At 38.5% G+C, this 17,183-nt stretch overlaps 1 protein-coding gene across 1 annotated transcript in view; it reads right to left on the minus strand.

Moving 5' to 3' along the window:
• The window catches only part of ANGPT1 (angiopoietin 1), a 196,279-nt gene that overhangs the window by 79,470 nt on the left and 99,626 nt on the right, over positions 1–17,183 (minus strand). Inside the window, 2 exon segments of the mRNA XM_005287247.5 lie at positions 6,715–6,742; positions 6,744–6,948. Of these exon segments, the coding sequence (XP_005287304.2) occupies positions 6,715–6,742; positions 6,744–6,948 (233 nt within the window).

Below are 17,183 nucleotides of genomic sequence, written 5' to 3' on the forward strand. Positions count from 1 at the left end.
GTTAATTCTATTCCAGAGACACTGGCATCAATTTACTATAACAAATTTGCCTTTATAAACATAGCTTTGATATTAGGATTGAAAATAACCTCTTGAGTCACCTGAGTCCAACTAACTCTTCTGGTTATGATCTTTCTATACCACTGGCTCATGTTATCTATGTTCTTTTTGAAGTCCTATAGAAAACTGGGCCAACATGTCTGGTGTAACTCTACTGCTGTCAATGGAGTTATGCCAGCCAAAACTTTGGCCCTGTGTCTGTGGTAACCCTTAGGTCACTTCCTTGAAGTTTCAGTTTATTTCTCACCATCTTAAACTTACACTAAAGTTACATCAGAGCTACTGAAGACAGAGAAAAAAGAATAACTATTTGCAGTTTAAAGCAACAGAGGGTCCTCTGGCACCTTTGAGACTAAAAGAAGTACTGGGAGCATAAGCTTTCGTGGGTCAGAACCTCACTTCTTCAGATGCATCTGAAGAAGTGAGGTTCTGACCCACGAAAGCTTATGCTCCCAGTACTTCTGTTAGTCTCAAAGGTGCCACAGGACCCTCTGTTGCTTTTTACAGATTCAGACTAACACGGCTACCCCTCTGATATTTGCAGTTTAGGGTTTTGAATAAATAAATAATTTGTCTTTTTTAACATGTATCCTGTTAAAACAAAGATTCTTCTTCATTTTCTTGCATAATTTGGTAAGATATGAAAACTACTCATAACCCAGGAGACTTGTGATTTTCAGAAACCTAAATATCTCACCCACTCACTGAATGATTTACTTCATGAACTCAATAGGCACTTCTAGGGAGGTAAATTCCTAGCATATGTGTGTATTGTTCTGAGACTTAAGCCGAACATCTTGTCAGCATTCAAGAGGAAGCTAATGCCTCATTTCTCTTGTTAGGAGACATTAGACATTAGTGAACAAACTTTCTTTCCTATTGCATTAGTCCTCTGAAACATACAGCATTAGACCAAACATTTTAACAAACTATGTTTTTATGGAGTCTGACACACAAAAGAAAGAACAACAACAGGAAAAATGAATAACCACATTGATAAAGAACCCTACCAGTCCTTTGTGTTTTTTTAGACTCCCCTTTGAGTGGGGGAGGGGAAAGGGGTAGGCCACTTATCATATTATTTAAATTTGTTTATAATATGCAAAATAAATTTAATATTATAGGCACAATACAATAATAGGCTATTTTTTGCTAGGCAAGGATTTTCTGTTGCTTTCTGTTGGGACAAATTCTACAATCTACTAGTCAGTCAAAACTCTGTTTGAAGTTAAAGGGGACTTTTGCCTGGGTGAGAACTGCAGTATTTAACCCTTATACATAATTTCCTCTTGGAGCCACATGATCTCTCAATTACTTCCTTGGTTTGGCATTGTATCTATTTGAGATAAGGAAATTATCTGTTGCATGTTGTTATCCATGGGGGAAATTCCTCCTAGAACCCTACACATCTCTGTGTTGTGAGAGACCATGCATCTAGGAATGGGGTTGCTGAATGAATCAAGCTGTCTATTTAGGACCGCATATGCACAAACATGGTTCAGTGCTAGCCAGACTTGTCCCCATTGGAAGACAGGCGCAGGAATGGGTGTCTAAACACTCTCATTTTTTATAACAATGCACTCCCCATTTCCTCTCTGTTTTAGAGACATTCCAAAATATTTGCAACACTAGTGGGTGTTGGTGGGGGGGGGTGTCCCCATTTTCACTCACCTTTCAACCTCCTTACAACTTTAGGAGCTGATATTCCTCTCCCGCAGGAAAGCCCACAGTAGAGGAAGAGTACTCTTAAAACTTGATCAGTGTTAAATAGTGCTACCACCACAATCCCCTCTCTGGGAAACGGATGACATTCAGGGTGGGGTGGGTGGGAAAAGACTCCAAAGCAGCCAAGCCTACCTCTTTCTTCCCCTTCCTCTGAGGACCAAACGAGTTGTCTGTCCCCTGCCAATCCAGTCAAACGTCCCCCGCACTGAGACAGGGAGGGAGCATTTGTTGGAATATCTCAGCAGCCTTGCAGTCACTGGCTTCCTCTCTCCATATGGGCAATACCTCCTTCAAAGCTGATCTCGCTGGCATTAATTCATGTATGCATTTCATCAGAAATCCACCAGATCCTCAAACCACGTCATATACAACCACTGTTCCAACTCCTCACCATCTCTGCATGTGGAAGGGGCTTCTGCAGTTTTGGGGATGCATCTTTGTCACCAGTAGATTTTGGGGCCTTTGGCCCTACTTTCCTGTTGCTTTGCTCCTCTCTGCATTGTGGATGGGAGGGAAGCCGTTGGCCCTTATCTATGGCTGGATTTGGAAATTATTTAAACCTTAACAAGTTCCCTTAAAATCCCATAATGCACATCAGTCTTTTAACAGGAAGGCTAGTTTTTGAAAGACTTGTTATTTTAGAAATGAGTTGGTGCCAGGATTCCCACTGCTACATGAAAAAAAAAAGTGTTTAAACAAACTATATGACAACTCTGTTAGCAATAAATATGGGACCCTGTGATATCATGTATATTTGTCCTATCCATAGGGTTTTCTGATCTAGTGGAGAATATATTTTTACAGATCAGCATAAACTAAAGCCATAGAATTGATCACATTGGCAACATTGACTGGGTTTTGGAATCCAAACTCAGAATTGGTTGGAAATTTTACAGGTGGCCCCTGTCTCAAATGTAGTCTGTAGCAAAACCAGAGATGTAAACACCCCGGATAGTTGGGGAGTTTGAAATTCAGATCTAGATCCAAATTTTGCAACTTAGGTTCACCTCTACTTTTTAAAGTGATTAGTAGTGTGACCTTTACTCCCCTTCTTTCATTTGCCTTTATACACTGAGAACTTTCAGAAATTCTCCCCTGCCCCTTGGCCTAGCAATAGTGGAAATACTGCTGTAGACCAACTGTAAGAATTGTTATCACCATGTCATCTAACCTTGCTCATGTCATCTGACCTTGACAAAGGCCTAACAGGCAGGCAGTATCAGAGCTTATTCTCTTAGGGCCATACTTTCAAAGGTATTTTGGCATCTAGAGAAGCAGAAAGGTACCTAGTGGGATTTTCAAAAGCTTCTGAAGAGGTTAGGCACTTTTGAAAATCTCATTAGGCACCTATTTGCATCTTTGGGCACCAATATGTCTTTGAAAATCTGGCCCTAAGGACCTTGTTTAATCAACTAGGCATGCTGAATCAGAGTGGACAGCACTGGCCCTCCAGTTGGAATAGGTTCACATTGATTCACATTTACGATGCTATTGTTGGAAGGAAAAAGACTAGAAACTATTCTTTTTAAATGAAAGCTAAGATTGTCTTTTGCATTATTAGGTCTGTCAAATTAAAGGGATTCTGTGACTGAGACTTTTTGGGGCTACAAAGGCTGGCTCTTTTCAGAGGAAAGTATGATCTGCCTGTAATCATTTATGGAATAACATGTCTATTGGGTAATTTTCAACCCAGTCCCAAGGATGGATAGTTAGTTAAATCTTGTTCTGAAGTTTGAGGGTTTATATCCCTTGTCAATTCTCACCCTACCTAATTTTAGTGTAGATATTCTTGTTATTCACATAACTGTCTAATCATTTTTAAATCCTACTGAGCTCTTTGTTTCAATAATATCAAGCGGCAATGAGTTCCAAAAGTTAATTATGTATTTTCTTTTATCAGTGAAAAAAGTATTGCCTTTTAATTTTATTAGATACTCCCAAGTTTGTGTTTTATAATGAGAGGTAAGAAGGGAGTGTCCAATTGCTCTTCTTTCTACCATTCATTATTTTATATACCTATATCATGTCAACTTATTCCTCTCACTTTTGACAAAATAGTCCTATATTTATACTCTCTCCTCAAATGGAAGTCTTTCCATGTCTCTAATAATTTTCATTGCCCTACTCTGGACCATTTCCATTTCTTCAATATCCTTTATGAGATCAGATAACCAGAACTGAGCACAGTATAGAAGATGTGGGCATACCATTAATTTATAAATAATATTTTAATTGTTATTATCTGTCACTCAATAAAATCCTACCCTCACTTTATGTTTTGAATGCCAGTACACAGATAGCAGATATTTGTGTTTAACTAACTAAAGGGTACTTTACATATTTTCCCTGAGTGGCTATGGCTAAATTACAGTAGTTCCAATTGTTCTTCCCAGCATGCATACCTTGTACTTGAAACAGTCTTCAGTATGTATAATAATTATTTTCACAAATTGATGCTGGTAATAATTTTTAAAAAATCAGCATATGTGTTAGTGTCCAAGATTTCATTATAATGGTCTGGTGTTTTATGTTAACATTATTTTAACAAAAACTTTTCTGTGGCTTTTTTTAGTTCTGAGAAACAATTTATTTCCTAAAACTTGTAAGTCAGATAGATTTAAATATATAGCAAAGTGAGGTATTTCTATGAAAGTGCTCTATCTCTTTGTAAACTGATCTAGGTATTTACAATATGCCAATCAACATAGTATCCAAGCATGAATCTGAGTCAGTTACTAAATACAAAGAGATATGGGGAATGGGATGGAGGTGTCTAAACTTAGGCTACTAAGTCTACATTTAGGCATGTAAATAGTTTGAGTTTCAACAGCAGTGAGCATGTAGTAGCTTTCATGAATTCAGTGGGAGTTGTTTGGTACTGAGCACTTTTGAAAATTCACTTATTCGGGTACCTAAATTTGGACCCAGTAGCCTAAATTCCGATTTTTTTGAAAATCCTGGTTCAAAGTCTTTATAAGAACCAACTGATGTCTGAAATCTCCATATTAAGGGGGGACATATTTTGTTTGAATCTAATTCAAGATAGCTAGAAAATCTGTTTTCAGTCTTTACAACAGCTTGCAGTTCATCTCTGTATGAAAATAATATCTCTCTCACATTGATATTAATTTCAAAATGCTCCTGAGCGCTGTTAAAACAGCCTGAGCAAAACGCTGCCAGATTTCCTTGCCAGAAGACCATAAAATATATTAGAGGATTTGAATTGCTTCACAATGCTGAACTATTGGTCTGAGAGCATACTGTTTAAAAAAGATTTTATTTAATTTAAGGTGCTGAAGAACTGTTTAGCATGGAATAAGTCAAAGCAACAGAGAAAGGGAAGATTTAGAATGGACATGAGAAAAAAGCATGCCATCAATAAGCTCGGAATGTGAAAAAAAATCTTCCAAGGGAAGAAGATGGAATCCTAGTCACTGGAACTATTCAGATACAAGCTGCACAAGGGCCATGGGAATGTTCTCTAGGGAACAAACGAGATTGGATCATCTATTAGATCTTTTTGACACTTAGTTCTATCAGACTATAATGATGCAGGTGCCAGGTTTTTTTTTACCTGCACATATCTATGCATCTACTTGCACTGGTACAATAATCAGTTATATAATCACAATTCACATATGCTCTGGACTTTCTCTCTAGAATGTCATCCCTCAACCTCACTTGCCTGTCCAGCTATTGGCCCATCTTCTTTCTTCCCTTCACCTCTAAACTCTCTGAATGTGCAATTTGCTGCCTTTGCCTTGTATACGTCTCCTCCAACTAGCTCCTGGATTTTCTTGACAAAGTTTTTGATGACCTCTTCCTAGCCAAATCACATATCCTTTATTTCAACCTCCGCTTTGACCTCCCTGACATCCACAATATCTCCTCAACAGTCCATATAGAACACATCTACAAAGATAATCTCCCTTACTCATTGTTCTGATCATGTCACCTTCCTCTTGAATTCTCTCTGAAATTTCTCTTTGAATCCATCTCCGCTTCCTCAGCAACTCTTATCCTTGTGCTGCAAGACTCTGCTTAGCCTATCTTCTTCTGAGCCCTTTTCACACTCTCCCGCCACCTCCTCACCTCATGATGTCACCCTTTGACAAACTATTTGTCCACTTCTCCTACAACAACTGTATGCTTTCTTCCATGCTACTCTTGATGTATGGAATGCCCCTCCTGAGCTGGTCTGCAAGGCCACTACCCTCCAAGAATTAAAATCACTCCTGAAGAAGAATTTTTTCTTGATACTACAGGAATGTGTTGACTAATAATTGCAAGCATGAGACGCAACTAGGGATTGCCCCTCAAGATCTAGACATCTAATAATAATATATTTTAAAATGCTTTATTAAGATGTAACCAATTATAACCCTGATGACTGGCTATGTAGTCTACCCATTGCCTCTGCCATTTTTGTCTGCCTGGATTTAGATTGTAATGTCTTCAAGGCAGCACCCATTCTATCTTCCATGTTTGTTCAGTACCTACCACACTGTGGGTGAAACTGGAAACAAACAAGTAATAATAAAAAAAAGATAAACAAAGAGAAATGTAATATTCAGAAAATATCTGAAAAACAACAAGTCATGAGGAATCAGATCCTCCGTGGTTATAATTTGGTATCACTAAGTCAGTGGAGCCAATTTACATCAACTGAAGATTTGGCACAAGAGTTCTATGTTATTAAACCAAAAATCAAACATACTTGTTAGCATCAGGTTCAATCTCAGCAATATCTCAAGAACTATTCATGTCAAATGTTCTTCTAAGCTACTTTGTCCTTGATTAGTTCCGAATGTCAGATTATCTTTTCTTTTTGGACCTATAAAAGTAAATTTGACCCTCCCCATGGCCCCCCACCCAATGTGTCACTCTAGTAAGAAATTTTTGAGACTTTTAAAGATGTTACTCTCTTACCTCCTTCTTTGGAACAAAGATTGACCAGGACTGTGAACTGTATCCATCAATTCCAGCTGTTGTTTCTGCAGGACACTGTTGTTGTTCGTTGCCTTGTTTAACTGCTTCTCTAGCTCCTGGATTATGTAGCTTTGGCGTGAGACTAAGCCTTGAAGGTTCTCTTTTTCCTCCTTCAAAGTATCCAACTCTTCTTTATGCCTTTCTTCCATTTCTAATATTTTATGCTCAAGTAAACTTAAAAAAAAACAACAGCAGACATTAATTAGTTTTAATATACATTGATACAGAAGCTGGTGTCTATTTTATCATTTAGTTGTATACAGAGTTCAGCACATGAATTACCCATGCTTACAAAAGGCAATAAACTCACAGCCATAACTTCACTTTAAAAGGTTAGCCAAGGGGTTGGTACAGTCCATCTAGCACCTAAACATAATTGACATCTAGTATCTCACTTTCTAAACAGTATGTTACACGTGATTGCATTCCTAATTTGCACACCACCTTAGGGAACTGCATGCACAAATGGTCGGTTATGTACCTAGCTGGCAATTTGTGCATGTAATTATCCATTTTGGGCAGACAGTTAAGTATCCAAATTAGGCATGCAGTTCCAACTATATTTTTTGCATGTGCAAAGAAGTTGGAGAGTCGGGAGAGGGAGAAAAGATGAACAGGGCATGGAAGTTGTTGGTGGAGTGGATGGGGAATGTGATAAGAGATGGGATCAGGGAGGTAGGCTTGAGGAGAATTGTGTAGAGCTGTGAGCACAAGAAGGTAAAAACTTGGGAACAATGGGGAACCAGCCAAGGGATATGGATCCAATACTCAACAAATCTAAACAACAGTCTAACTGATTCAGGAAAGCATCTTTGAAAGAATATAAGAGAAACACAGAATAATCCCCAGACTACTTGCATCCATTTTTATCATATGGTCTCATATGGAATCCTCCCATAAGTTTTGGCTTATTAGCAATGCGTTACATTTGCAGAGCAGGAGGCTCCTAAATTGCAATCTAAGGCCTTGATCCTACAAAGACTTGTGCACGCCTTGTTAGGACCAGTGCCTAAAACTGTTACTTTGTTCCTTCGTGTCACTGTCTTGTGTTTTCCTCTCACTCATGACTCCTGTGAACTCCTCTAATTGCTTCACATGAGACTTCATATGCTAAATATTGAGAGAAACTGAGGAATGTAGCCTGCAGTCGGTCTGATATGAAAGACACTCTGTCTCTCAGATTCCATTATTTATTATACCAAATAATTAAATGGAAAATTAGAGTTACAGCTGACAAATTTACACACCTTTGTAGTGAAGAAAATGATGCTGAAAATGTACTGAAAAAGAGATAGTTGAACTGAAGTTTGTCTAGGCATGCTAACAAAATATAGACATCTTATATAACCTTGAAATAGTCAATCCAGTGCAAATAACTTCCAAATCATTAGAATGTAATGCATTACAGGACAATTTTGGTTAAAAATAACCCAGTAATCAATTCAGTAGTTCGTATAAACTTTTGTATAATTTTAATAAAATGTTGTTTGATGTCATAATCATGATTCTCAACTTGTAGGGTCCTGGGAGATTTTAAGCGGCTAGTGAAGATGGGAAAGGAAAATTTGCACAGGTGAGCAGTACCCACTTCCATATCGCGAATGAGATTCTTTTCCCAAAAGGTAAATCAGGAAGTTGGATTCTTAATGTGGGATCCCGATTTTGTCAAAATCCCTCATAAGTAACTTTCCTTGCACATCAAAAAAATGAAGATGATGACTCATACAGTATCTCAGAGGACTTCTGAATACTCAACATTTAGATCTCCTCAGCCAGGAAAATCTTGAGTACAACTGTAGAAAAATAACTGACTTGCTTTCATCAAATTTTATGGCTAATTTTAGAATAAATGTATGCAAACACTTTCCCCCTCCTTGTACTCCTTCCTCTCCCGCGCCTCCCCCCATGTTCATTTTATAAAGATCAAAAGGAGTTGTGGATGCAACGGGACGGCTAGGATATATGTAACCACCATCCTATAGTCTTGTCAGTGCCACCACTTTGGCATTTTTGTAGGAGTTCGGCAAATCAAGGTTTTTATTAATATTAGATAAAGAAATGAAAACCTCCCATCTGCTGAACTTTTGATCAGTGATTCTAACGTATATGCTAAAGGAGGTGTTTCTCATATCATGAACCCACCATTGGTCTCAAACTTGCCAACAGGCCACTTCCTATCCAAGTTAGTCCTGGATTTTATTTATTTTCTCTTTTCCCCACACCTTGGTTTTTACTGCTGGGTAATAGATCAGTGGCAAAATGCCTATTTTATTCCAGGTCATTTAAGCAATGCTCTGAGAAATGTAATAAAATCCTTCTGGAGTTGTTTCTATTAAATATCATGAAGTCTTAATGTGAGCTGTTACAAATGATAACAGTGTAAAGATTAAACTGAGACCTGGATTTGCTGTACACACTAGAGTAATATAAAGCTTAAAAACAAAACAAAACAAACCCCTAAGTAAAACCAATAGCAAATCTCTTTTTCCCAAACGTTATGAATTTTGGACTTAACAGGACACTCAAGGAAATGTATTGTGCAAGCTTGTCCCATCCTTTTCTGTGAGAGCCAGTCAGAGCGACATAAGCAGAGTACCACTTTCTTGGCATCATCCTTGCCCCCAGCTGGAAAGGAGAAGATGGCTGAGACTCAAGGCTCTTTAATCTCATTGACAAATATATAAAAAGATACAATATATTAGAAGTTGAAGCTAGAAATATTCAAAATGAAAACAATGTACACATTTTTAACCATGCAGGTAATAAACTATTTTAATACATTGCCAAAGGATGTGGTTAATTCTCCATCACTAGAAGTTAATCAACACTGAATGTAGGCCTAAAAGATGGGTGCTCTAGCTCAGCTACAACTTATTCAGGAATCACTTGGTGATATTATATGTTTCATGTTACGTTACTAAGTCTGACTAGCTGATCTTAAAGGTCTCTTTTAGCCAGAGCTTGTCAAAAATGTTAAGACTGAACAGTTTTTCTGTCAGAAAATGATGATGCAACAAAACTTAACATTTGGCAAGAACTTGTAAATTCCATCAAAATCTTCATGGAAAATTATCAAAATGGTTTCATTTCAATAAGGCCGAAATGTTTCATTTTGACTTTCTCATTTCAACTTTTATGGTATATTATGTTATAATTTGTAATAATGTAGCTAGCTTGAAAAGGAGAATCATGCACCCTGTCTGGAAAACATGTCTGTTAGGGTCATGCTGTGCTGGACAGGGGGAGTAGCTGGTAGCATTCTTGAGGTTGCTAGGTTGGAATTTTTTCTGGACTGCTGAAGGGTAAGGGAAGACTAGAGGCTCTCTAAATTCCCTTCAGGCCACCCAAGCAGTGTAGGACAGAATGTAGTTCTTACCCTACAACATTTTTACATCTGTGTCCATGTCTTAATGTTTTCATAGAAAAGAAGGGTTGACTACCACAACATGGATTGGTGCATTGTTTGTTTCTTATCGTATGTTTCTTAACATAACAGTAAACGAATCCATGGTGATGACAGTTCACTGTGTCTTATTTATAATAACATTGCCCCATGTCAGGCAAGGAAGAATAAGATGACAATGCATAGTGCTTCCCTGTTTGGAGTCTATGGAGAGAGGCAGCCCTGCAGATGTTTTATTGCTTTAGCAATAACACATCTTTATATTTATGAGTATAGTGTCAACAACATGTGCTGCAAAGATGGGGGTGACATAGTGGCTGGTTTACTTTATGCTTTGCTATGTAGATTAAAAATAGTATTATATACTGCAAAACTAGTAAATTGTTAAGTAATGTGTATGTAGTGACCTGTGTCTCTGCAATGCTTTTTCCTAGATATAAAGACCTCAAAGATATGAAAGACAATGCTCTGAGGACAAGTGAACTCCCTGTGACAAATTCACCAATTATGTAAACCCACTGAATTCGCTTCAGTTTTTGTTAAGAACCAGTGAGAACCATCTCTCAAAACTTGAAATGAGCAAAGCTCAAAAACTTTATTTAGATTGGAGGCTTCTGCACTGACTAGTCTGGAAAGACAGAATTACCTAAATTGCATGAGAAAAAGTTGCTGTCTTGACCTTTCACTCCAGTGGGGCCAGAGTTTCACCCATGATGTTTACAGCAAGGAAGTTCTAGAAAATCGCTCACAAAAATCCTGTTTGTGAGTTTTTTCAGTCTGGTGTTGAGACCAAACAATTTCAAAGAAATTCAGATAATTTTAAAGGTTTATTAGAACCAACCTAACTCCACAAACCTTCAAAAGTTCATTCACCATTAATAGGTTACCCTTATGGAAGGTCTGTGAACAAAGAGTTTACCAAGTTTTCAATCATCACTGTATTTTAAAGGGGGCACTAACAAGGATGTTGTGGTTAAAATGAAACCAATATCAATTATTTATTATTGGTTAAGTAAAGGCCTTGTGCTCTGCAAGACAAAAAAGGGGAAAAAATAGTCTTTGTACTAATGGGACTTTACCATCCAAATGATCTATAATTGTCTATTGCAGTAATTATGCAGTACTACTCCTCGATAATGCTTTCAATCAAAAATGCCATAGTTGTGACTTGAATGACTCTGTGCTTTTTTTGTGAGTAGACAGAGAATGTGACTTTCCAGTACATTTTTAAACCCTGTCTACTCATTAGAATGGAATAGTGTAGGGAAGTACAGCTAGTGCACAACACTGATAAAAAATAAATCACTGTTGACTGTAAGGTTACCCTGTGAGCAAGCTGATTTTTTTTACATATTGCAGTCTTCAAGCTTGGAGCTCAAATAGTCTTTCTGGTATCAGAATAATAGGGTAAAGAAAAGGAAGTTATTGTTATGGTAGGTTACATATTGGGCCTGACCAAAGGGACTCTTTGGAGTTGTTAGTTACAATACAGAAAAAAGCCAACTTCAACTTGCCTTACATTTTAAGCATACTTCTGTATATTGTCTAGTCTACTGGTATTAGTGTAGCCAGTAATCTATTTTCTGCCATACAAATGATGTGTTTAAATTTGTCAGGATGTAAGCCAGCAGGATAGCTCAGCATGACTGCACCGTGTATAACATTATTCATAAACCTTCCTGATAATGCTAGAGAGGTTAGCAGGCCAGTACAGAAGCCAACATACAGACTTCCAGTGAAGGCTAATGTCATTTTGAAAGGTGATGAAGTAGAACATGGAGACAGCACTCTTGAAACTCTCCTGGAATGAAGGAAAGCTTGATTTAGGCAAACTAGATTGCAAGGTACACAGTTTTTTTTTCACTAATCCAATCCAGACCATAGAAGCTTAAAGGGGATTTTTACTTATATTTTGAGATGCCTCAGTTTAGATGTGTTTGGGAACAGGGTATGGATCAGGTCAGGGAGATGGGAATCCTCTTGCATCAAAAGTTATCTTAACTGCTTACATTAAAAGTAATCTTTAAAAAGTCTGGACATTTTAACCATAGACAGTGTGATTTACTTTGCCTTTGATCTATTCAACAGGTAAAGACAAGTATTATCATTGTACTAAGAAAAGTCTGGCCAAATATATAATCACACACACAGACACACACAGAGAAAGAGAGAGAGAGAGAAACTGGATTTTAAATCCTTATTCTCTAGCTGTATTCCTCCAGCTGTAAGAGGTTAGGAAGAAATTTCTCCTGTGGGACAGGTTATTCTATAGTTGTCCACTACAAGCTTTCTTGAAAACTTCCTGTCTAGTATCAAGCACTGGACATTGCCAGTGAAGTAGATGGAGCACTGGCCTGGTCTGGTATTACCTATATTCCCATATTTCTTTAAATCCAGTAAAATGCTGGGGCCTGATTCTCCACTTCATTTCATCTGTTGAAGTCAATGGAATTACAGTAAGGCATAGGAAGTAAAGCTAGTATAATGGAGTAGAAGAATCAAGCTCTTTACTGAAACCAAAATATGTGTCTAAAACTCCATCCAGTGGTACCGTGTTTCTCATTACTTCTGTCAGACAAGAGTGGAAGTTATGTGCAAGAAAAGTATTCCTGGAGAAATGATCATAATCTTCTTTGTATATGATAGGACTGTTCTTGTGCTGAATCTGCTAACAGTTGCTCTGTCTGCTTAAACAAACTTCACTTGTCTTACCTATTCCTGTGTAATGCCTAGATTGGCAAGTCTGCTACGTTTATACTCATTTCTCTGATTCTCCTCCCACAGTAGCACACTAAATGAGATAGCAGACAATCAATTATGGGCATCAATGACCCTGCATCTCCCTCAAAAAAGTTTAAAGTGAAAGCACTGAAAGCAAGGAACATTCTCAAAATGTAAAAACATCATTTTTAAATGCCTTGTGGAAGAATAAGTTGCACTGACATAAACAATCATTTATATTTACAGTTATTGGGAAACCACAATATTAAGGGCTTGTCTATACAATGAGTCAATGCGTGGAAGTCAGTGTGCTGTAGATTCACACCCTGGCTTGCTGTGTACTAACTCGCCATGTAGACAAGCCTTCAGTTATTGCATTTCACAAGATCATCCAATATGTACTATAAGATTGAGGGACAAATTGCAGTAGGTGCTGTATATGTACATAGTAAGAGACCTCGCCCTGTTCAAAAGAGCTTAGAATCTAAATAGACAAGATAGATAAAGGAAGGAGAGGTTTACTTTCAGTGACTGGAGTTCTTGGAGATATTTATCCCTATAGGTACTCCACTTCTAGGTTTGCCAATTTTGGTTGGATGTATTCCTGGAGTTTTCATCACATGACATAATCTTTAATTAAAGATTAATCTTTAATTCCTGGAGACTCCAGCTCTTTTCTTTTGGACAATACAAGCTCATAGAAAGTCCTGTCATTTCATTAATAAGAGATGATATGCACAGATCCTGATATCTCAAATGGAGGATCCCAAACACTGGTTTAGATAAAATAATTAAACAAGTTTATTAACTACAGGAAAAAATAGATTTTAAGTGATTACAGTTTATGAGGCATAAAAGTCAGAATTGGTGACAAAGAAAAATAAAAGGTAAAACACAACTAACATCTAACAACAAGCTAAGTGAATTCAAAGTGAAATGTCCTCTCTCACCACATGGTTTTGCAGTCTCGCTGGTTGGAATTCTTTCAAACAAGACTGTCTCTTTGCCCTTTCATGTGTTGTGGCTGTTGTGAGCAGAGGGAAAGGTAGGAGTGTTTTTGGGGCCTCTCTTCCCATTTCTTATTGTTCTCTTTTCCCTCTGAAGATGATCTTCAGCTGGGATTCAGGAGACAGGAGGTCTGAGAAACTGCAGCTGTTTTCTTTGCCAATATGTAAATTTCTTGGTCACGTCCTTCTTCCTGCCAGAGAATGGCCATTTAACCAAGTGATAGTCCATTTGATTTTGTTGACATCTGGCTGAGGTGTTGGCTAGCCTTTTGTCTCTAGGGAACTGGTCTGAAGCTGTTTCTCCAGACTTGGAACATGTCTTATACAGCAAAATTTTACAACTTTATATACAGTGTTACCACACATCTTTTACCAGGACAATAATGTTCAGCGGATTATGAGTTTTCAAATGATACCTCACAAGGCATATTTTATACAAAAAGTATCATAGGCTTGCAAAAAGGGTGAACATAGGAGTAAAGATTGTTACACTCTCCTTTTTATGCCCCCTTTTTTATGCAAGGCCCCTATAGGTTCTGCACTTCAAGTGATTCATGAGCAGTACTCTCTGAAGGAGATAAGAGCTTTGAAGCCAGATCTTTAAGAGTGACAACAGAACTGCAGTACCAAAAGTAGCATCTGCTAGAAGCGTGCACTAAAACATAGTGTTTGGGAAGATGTGAATGGAAGCCCAAGTGGCACCTCTGCAAATTTCTGCAATTGGTATGTCTTTTAACAATGCCATGAATGTAGACTGACATCTTGTAGAATGGGATATTACTGTAGGAGAGTGCTGAATGTTAACAGTCTCATAACAAGAGAGGATGCATCCCAAATCCCATTTTGATTATCTTTGGATGGAAATCATGGATCCTTTAGTTCTGCCCACAAAAGCAACAGTCTCAGAGACTTTCTAATTGGTTTGGTTCTGTCCAAATAGATGGCTAATGCCCTTCTAACATGTCAGGTATGGAGGGTGGCTTCCTCCTTGTTCTGATGTGGGTTAGGGAAGAAAACTGGAAGCTAGATGACGTGATTGATATGGAATTCTGAGGATATTTTAGGTACAAACTTGGGATGTAGCTAAAGGAAATCTTTCTACTTGTCGAAACCCATGAAGGGGGGATCTGCCATTAATGACCCTGGTTCTCCAATTCATTGGGCAGAGGTGACAGCCATTAAAAAGGCCATCTTCATAGACAAGTGTAGATAGGAGCACTTGGCTAGTGGCTCAAAGGTTGGTTTCATCAAACAATTGTGGACCAAATTTAAATCCCACATCGGAGTGGGCTTTCTATGTGTGGGAAAAGGTTAATCAATCCTTTGATGAACCTCGAAGTCTTGGAGTGGGCAAATGCTGAAAACTCCTCCACAAGAGAATGGAAGACTATGATAACCACTAAATGAACCTTAATGGAATTTAAAGGAAGTCCAGGCTTCTTCAAATTCAACAGGTAATCTAGATGAGCTCAGAGGGAAGAATAGACAGGAAAGACTTGTTGTTGTTGTATGACAAAATCTCTTCTATTTTTGCAGATAAGCCTTCATGGTGGAATCCTTTCTGCTGTTTAACAAAACCCATGGAACTTCTGTGGAACAGGAAACTTCTATCCCAGAGAACAATTAGGAAAACAAACCCTGAGCTGCAGAATGTTCAAGTCAGGGTAAAGAACCCTACCTGAGTCCTAAGTTAACAAGTAGGGAATAATTGGAAGTTGTAATGCTGGGCAAGAAGTGAGATGAATCAAGCCAAGTGTTGATTCAGAGCTGTTCGACAGTACTGAGCCTGGGGTCCTGTGACAGCAATCCTGAACTCATGGGTGAGTAGCGCTTACAACCAAAGAGATCTAGACATTTTGTCCTTATCATGGTGTTGCTTTAGAATGATGTTGCCTGCCACACTTGTTGATGGCATCAGCAACCAAAAAGTTTGAATTTTTATTTACACACTCTCCACCAGAGTTGTTAGCTGGAAAATAAGAGCTTTTGGTTCACTCTTTTTCATGCTGGGAGTATGGTGGCTGAGGTTTGCCAGATAGCTTTGGCGGGTTCAAGCACAGCTTTGTTCATACATATGGCCATTCTTCCTGAACCTTCTCTAAAAGGATCTGAAGTGATTTGGTTATCCTTTTCATAAGCTTCTGAAATTGTATAAAAATCATCTGCATAAGAACTGAGGGAGGGGGCATCACAGTTTCATCTAGTAAGGATAAGGAGATATGAATCTGTGGTGTTACTTCTTTATCAGCTCTCACCTCTTGTCCCTTGAAAGACTCCTTTTGGTTTGAGATTGTCGATGAATAGGTGTTACAGGAGACTGTTTCCTGTCTTGATCCCCATATATAGTTGGGAGCTCTACAAAACTGTTGGCGATAAGCACCCCATGAGTCCCAGTATGGTCACTGAGGGGTCCATAAGGAAGGAGAGGGGGCAACCAGTGTTGCTCATACCAGTACAGATAATCAGGAACATGAGTTTGTCTGGGTCTAGACGTCTCTCTCAGAAAAAATTTCTGAAGAGATGGCTCTAGCCTGATAACAAGGTGATCCCTGTACTAAAATCTGAGAGTTGAAGAGATGTCCTCAGCATTGTCCCAGGGGAAAGGAGACAGAGGTGGTGTTGATTGTCCCTTTTTTACAGTACTGGTGAGATAGGAAGTACCAGAGAATGGTATGGTTTAATGACCTAGAAGGTTCTGGTACCAATAGACTTTTTCTAGATCTACTCTTGAACGCTGAACAGATTTTGCACTTAGATGGGATGTGCATATCTCCCAACAATGGATACAACAAGAATGAGTGTCACTGACCAGGCTAGGTTCCCAGGAAGGGAGGCAGCATTTGAATCCAAAGTTACCAGGCATATTCTGGGGAAACAACTCCTGAGAGGAGGACCCGTCACGCAAATGATGAGGTGGGGGGTGGGAGGGCGGGGCAGGGTTGTCTAATGAAATAAAACCCCCTTGAAAAAATAAAATGAAGAATATTAAAACTAAAACTAGAACTATAGTAGGCTAAAACCAAAACAAATAGTAGAAGTAAGTTATGCATGGAGAAATCTAGAAACAGGCACCATAATATACTCTGTATCAGGCCAGGGTGGTCAAGAAAGAACTGAAGGAAGTTTGTTTGTGCTGATCTATGTTCCATTGCTAAGGGGCATGAGGGTATCAAGGGTACATGTGCAGAGCAAATGGGCACGGCCACTGAAAATTCCTGATCAAAGGTGTATGGGGCATATACGCACCTGAAGTGGAGCACCCACTGGGACATTACTTG

The sequence above is a fragment of the Chrysemys picta genome, chromosome 2 (genome assembly GCF_011386835.1).
Source record: "Chrysemys picta bellii isolate R12L10 chromosome 2, ASM1138683v2, whole genome shotgun sequence".
NCBI lineage: Eukaryota > Metazoa > Chordata > Testudines > Emydidae > Chrysemys > Chrysemys picta.